Raw genomic sequence first — 6,199 nt, forward strand, 5'->3', positions numbered from 1 at the left:
TCTTCTTTTTAGCAGCTATATAACAGGTAACCGATAACTTCCACAGGTCACTTCTGGCAGAGCTGCAAAACTCCCAGTCAAACCAGAGGCAAACCTGGTAGTTTGCGTTTTTGCCACAGTTTCTCAGAAAACACTTACTAGATTAGGTAATTCTGTAAGTTAACACTGATTCATCATAGCTGTGACACCTTCTATGGCTTAGACCACACAGAGAGGTTTACGACTGCTGCTGCATCAAGGATGGAAGATCTGGTCTTTAGTTCAAAGAACAGGGGCTCATATTTTTACTTCCAGAATGAGATTGAGCCCGTGGAGACATAACAGTCAAGCATCTGGTGTGAGAGACAACCAGACCAGTGCTTCCTCAGCCAGGAACGAACATCTCAAACCTCGATGCATGCCCGTTTTCTTTCATCGCATAAATAGCAATAAAATACTTCAGCAAAATACATACTTTGTTGCCCTTTGTGGTTTGGTTTATCAAGAAAAACATCCATTCTCATTTAATGGGTATCTGATGTGAGTTTTGATGCCATCATGTAAGTCTGACAAGCTCCAGCTCCCACCATCACAAACTCATTGTTGTGTTTCCTTCTTACCTGCAGCTATTTCGGGGAAGTTCTCTCTCCTGCCTTGTGTGTACTGAAGTGCTGACCAAACCAGGGTTCAGATCGCGGTGGTATCCCTGAGAACGCATTTCAGCAATAGAAGCCACATTTCACTTGCCTTGCTACAAACGTTGGACAGTTTGCAACTTCTTAAGTTTTTAGACATACACTGGAGGTGTACAGAATGGACCAAAAACCGGGGGTAAGGATTTGGGAAGCTGTTACATTATTTTGGATGCCTCACCACTACTTTTCAAGGTTTCAGGTTGCCTGTATTGCATATTACAGTCATTCTGATGCTTATAGACAAGGAAATCCAAAGAAAATGCTTATTAAAAACAACAAAAAAAAGGTTTATTTTTCTTTTCTTTGTAAACAGATAAAAAGGGATTTGTACAGCTGATACTAAAATAAATTCACTTTGGCCTTGCACAGTGGCTTTTGTTCATATAACATATAATGGAAAAGCTAATTGACATTCTGTCATTTCTGTTTCAATAAACTGAACTCAGTGATGCCGCCCTCTAGAATCTGTGACAGCTGATCTGTTTCCAAAATAAACCAAGGAACTAAATTTACTTGCAAACAAAGATTACCTCATTCTGGAAGCTGTGCTAAGCCTTTTTTTCCCCCTCAACAACTGGTACAAGGAAAAATGTAAAAAAAATGGGAGACTGTATTCTACAGGAAGCTATATTTCATGATGGAGAAAAAATAATCATAGGTAGTTTCAAATGTTTTAAAAATAAATTAGCAGCTCTGAATTAAAACAGCATACTGGCAAATAAGACAGGAATTTAGTAAGTAAAACATAATTATGAATGGCATGATAATATTCCAAGAATAAAAACTGGATTAAATTAAAAATTTGAAACTTTTATGTCATCGTCCATGTAAGCATCTGAAAGCACATTAAAATAATTAGCGGATGCATGTTTTCATAAGCCTCCTGTAAAAGAAAAAGGATGCCAATCACCATTTCTTGGACAATACAGAAGAAAAGTTGCTACAGAAAACTGTCTTGGCACCTCAGGCTCCTGTGCCAGGAGTGCCAGGGGCTCCCCGGGTGGGTGATGGCAAAGCCCGGCAGCCAGGGCAGCTGGGGACACTGGGGCAGCCCCAGCCCTGGGCATCGGGCACCTCCTTGGGGATGGGGATGAGGCCAGGAAGAGACATGATCCCATAGGTGGGCCCATATTGGTGTGGCCATGGCCTGGCATGGCCTGCAACACAGCAGGAGCTCAAGTGCGGGTCAAACAGCAAGGGCTCAGTTAAGAGCAGCTCCTGTGGGCAAGGGTTGGTCCTGGCAGTGGCTCCTCTGCCAGCCCCAGTCACAGAAGGAGGGAAGGGGACAGCCTGTGGCTGCCCTGTCCCTGAGCTAGCCTTGAGTCCCGGGACCCAGCCCTCTGGGAGGGGGATGCAGTCACAGACCCAACATGGGATGGGAAATCCCTGTGAAGGTTTGAGGATGACACACCAGTAGCTGCTAAGACTAGATACTTTTGCTATGCATCAATGTTGACCAATACTGGGTTGGATAGGAACCTAGGTACACATTTCCAAAAAATCAAGAGAGCAATGTGAAAATAAAGATTTTCATTAGACAATAGGTTTCTATCCGCATGAGGTTTTAATGGGTTGACATAACTGTTAACGCTTTGACTGCAGGATGAGTGTGTGTTCATAACAAAAATCAGGCACGTTCAGTGAAGCAGCAAATAATACAGTCACTAGCATGGTTATTAACCATCTGCACAGATCTTTTAGTGTAATAAAGTTGAACACGGAAATTTAACAGATGGGGATATTACTCAGAAGCACGTTTTATGTTGCATTAAACATGTAAAGTGCATTTCAAATTAAATCGAAGCACTTGCTTACAGCCAAAATGCCTTATTTTTGTTTACAGGTGATCTCCATCAGTTTTATTCTGAAAGGGACATATACCTGCTACTCAGTAAATAGAATAATAATGTGTCTATATTATTATCTAAGTAGATTTCATTTTCTACTATCTCATTAGAATTTTGTTTTGAATATAATACACTGGTAATTACTCTCTTTACTCCTTTATTAATATTTTAAAACTATACCATCTTGTTTTCCTCAGAGATACAGGAAGCAGCAAAATGGAACAAACCCCTCACTGAGCTGTTCTGTTACTGTATTTATGGTACAGGCTGATGCATTACAGAAACTTTTGGAAAAAAAGAAGTGCAGGAGTTGATTTTTAAATATGCAGTAACACAGAACTTCCATTCTTATAATATCCCCCGAGTAGGTTGTTACCTGCATACATTATTCCTGTGCAACCTCTTCTGTACATAAAATTTTACATACAGTGTTTATCTTGATAAATAATAATTTAAAGAAACCCATTGTTCAGTCCATTCCCTGAATGTTTCCCTTCCGTTCAAATGCCTTCCTCTGTTTTTTCTTCCTGGATGTTCTACCTATAGCTGGCTGTCCTCAGGTAAAAAACTGGGCTTGAGTTTCCACTAGTTTATTTGGAGGAAAGAATTGCACAGTGCTGAGCTGGTGTAGTGGGAAAAAGAATGTACCTGGAGCAGAAACGAAAGGAAAATAGAGGAGAGACAACTTCCATTCCCTCAGGGGTTGTACTTCTCCTGCCTTTTCCATTGCCGGCTGAAAATACAATTCATTTCACCGTCCCACAGTCTTATTACCTAGGTGTTATTTTTATCTGTATCACTGTTCCTTATTATTTGTCTTGTTTTAATGCCTAGATACCTCAGCCAAGATCAAGACTGTACAAATATGGCCTGAATCTGCCAGTAAAATATTGCAAATTGTAATGGGAGAGGCAGGAATAAGAACAGAGAAAGCAAACATTGCTTCAGTTTCATGTAGAAAACAAGACAGAGACAGACTAATGGAGATGTGCCTGCATCTGGGGGTCTAGTGCCAGTTTGGATGTCCCACTGTTCCCAAAAAAGATGGCGGAAGTGAGAGCCACAGTCTTCTGGAGGCTGTTGGACACCCAGCTGGGAGTATGGCTAGCTGCCTGCGTTGAGGTAACCAGATGCCTGTGTTTGGCTCACTTGAGGTCCCTTGCTCAAGGTTGTTCAAGGAGTGCAAAGCAAAACTCTGCTTGAACATAAATCCCATGAGCTCCAGTTCGCTGTCCTAATCACAAATTAATTCTTCCTGTTTTCAACTTCTCTTTTTTCTTTCTCCCAACCACCTACACTACTGCTGTTACGAAGCAGAATATCCTTTCCTGCTTTAAATTTTTCTTCTTTCTGTTTCAATCTTTGGTTTTGGCTCCCGTCCCCCTCTCTCGCTCAGCAGAAGGCTGAATGCTACCTCGGTTGGAGGCTGTGTCGTATAATGCTCTCCACCCCTTCTGCTCTTTTGCCGGCATCTCCTCCCACCCCCAGCATGCCAAACAATGCTAATGCACTCTGAAACGTGGGGATCAATAGCCTTTGCAATTTTATTTTAGCTAGTGTGCCAGTAGCTGTTGGTAGACATGCAAACAGGTGATGTATTAAAAAGCGCATGTCTATGAAATACCCACTTGCAATCCAAATTACATATGTGAGAAAGAAGTTCTTCCAATTTGCATCAGATGTGTTCCCTTTTAAGAGTCATGTTATATATTTATTTTGAGCAAGATTGAGTAGAAAAGAACGACCTTCTTAGCACACTCTATTATTCTCTATAGTCACATTTTTCTTTCTTTTCCTGACATTAAGAAGTCATTCCATTTCTGTGTTGGCATTTTTATCTTCTCTTTATACCCTTTCCAAAAGCCGTGTTATTTATTGAAATTTTGCTGACAAACAAAAGGATGAATAAGAAAAATGGCATAAAGCCCCACATAGAGCAAATTGCAAGGGCATGCTGTATTCCTCCAATGCAGATGAGTAACTTTTTAGCATTCATTTCTCACTTCACTGCTTTAGTTCCACTGTCTTTTCCTTCTGGTTCTGCTTTAGTTCTCTTTTACCCAGTATTTTGGACTCATCTCCTTGTTCTGACATTTTCTGTTTTTTCATTTTTTTGTGATTGCGCTTTCTTTCCTTAGAATTAGTCTATTTGATTAATTCTCTCTCCAATTCTGTTTAGTCTCTTTGGCAACCCCTTCAGGTATTACTTTGCTATGAACAAATTATATGTAGAAGAATTTCTTAACTCCACAGCCTCTGCAGTTCATCAAAATGTCACTGTCAATGTGACATTTTTTGTGTTACATTACCCAATCTGGATGAACCCATATTACCTACCTACTTAACAACCACACTGTGAACAAAAGTAATTTTAGGGTTGGAGTATCTAACGCCAAGCTAAAAGGCCAGGGCTGGCTTAGCTAATGCAGAGGTGTCAGAACAAAGATTTTCATGAAAATGTGCACTAGTGGATGATGAGAAAAGGTGTAATGATACATACCTCTTATTCCACTATAGGAAGACAACCTCTGAACATGCACGTTTCTTAGAGCAATGCTGTAAACCGCAGTGCTGTTCTTGGTCCTTAATGTCTCTATCACATGGCCTCCATAATAGATGCAGGCTGTAGGAGGACCGAAAGGGCTTTAACTGCGCCTTGCCCCAATTAGTTTAAATGTCACTCTCCTGCAACACAGAGCTGCTGCTTTTCTGCAGGTAGCACGTCACCTGAGCTGGTTTCCAGCCAGGCCGAAAGGTGGGACCAGGTATTTGGTGTATACTTGGCAAGCCTCTCCAGAGAGCTTCACAGCCTCTTGATCATGGGTTGAGGAGGAAGAGGTTGGTTCTCTGTACTTCTGCGGTCTTCTAGTATCCACGCCAAGAAAACCACTGCTATCAAAACACGGCTGGTGAAGGCAGTGCCTGAGCTCACCCAAGTACACCCTCATCTTGAGACTACACATGAAGCAGCCAGTGAAGATGATGGGTGATTTCATCACACTTCGAATCTAAATGTGGCTATGGAAGAGCATATGGCTTCGCAATTGTTTTTTTTTTTAGTTGTTTTTTTTTTCTTTCTTTTTCTTTCCCCACACAGACAGTTGCTGTCATTTTCACGAGATGAAATGTGCACTGGTGTTATACTTGATGCTGAAATTCACACATACGTTCCTTTAGCAGCCCCAGCCAAACTTTAAAGAATTTCTGACAACTGTGGGGTTTGTTTTTAGGAGATACTTCATCATGATGCTTTTAGCAAGTTTAATTTTGAAAATGAGGTGATGTAATAAATTTGAAAAAAAAAAGAAAAAAAAAGAAGAAAAAAGCCAGCCGCAAAAGCCTAGGAGGACTAATGTTTCCAACTCGAAGTACAACTGTTGAATATTCTTTCTGTTGAGCTTTTACAAGTGCAATCTTTTGCAATGAAAAACCCAATAAAGATCTGTACGAGTCCTTCAAAGGGTCGGGACCTCCAGTGGGGTGCCAGGGCTGAGGAGCCCTGTCAGCGCCGGGGCGCCGTGACCGGCAGCGAGATCAGGGTTTGTGCACGGGGGAGGAGAGGACAACAACATGCCGCTACTCGCGGCTGGGACCAGCCCCGGGGCCGAGGGGACGGCCACGAAGGGAAGGGCAACGCGCACCGCTGAGCCGTCCCGGTGAGGGCGGCGGGATGTTCCG

General features: G+C 41.9%; 1 protein-coding gene across 1 annotated transcript in view; it reads left to right on the plus strand.

Annotated features, from left to right (window-relative positions):
• The first annotated feature begins 3,565 nt into the window (after positions 1–3,565).
• The window catches only part of MARCH11 (membrane-associated ring finger (C3HC4) 11), a 37,417-nt gene continuing 34,783 nt past the window's right edge, over positions 3,566–6,199 (plus strand). The window contains 1 exon segment of the mRNA XM_009883794.1: positions 3,566–3,643. Coding sequence (XP_009882096.1) covers positions 3,566–3,643 — 78 coding nt within the window.

Source organism: Charadrius vociferus, unplaced genomic scaffold (assembly GCF_000708025.1).
Source record: "Charadrius vociferus isolate BGI_N301 unplaced genomic scaffold, ASM70802v2 scaffold103, whole genome shotgun sequence".
Taxonomy (NCBI): domain Eukaryota; kingdom Metazoa; phylum Chordata; class Aves; order Charadriiformes; family Charadriidae; genus Charadrius; species Charadrius vociferus.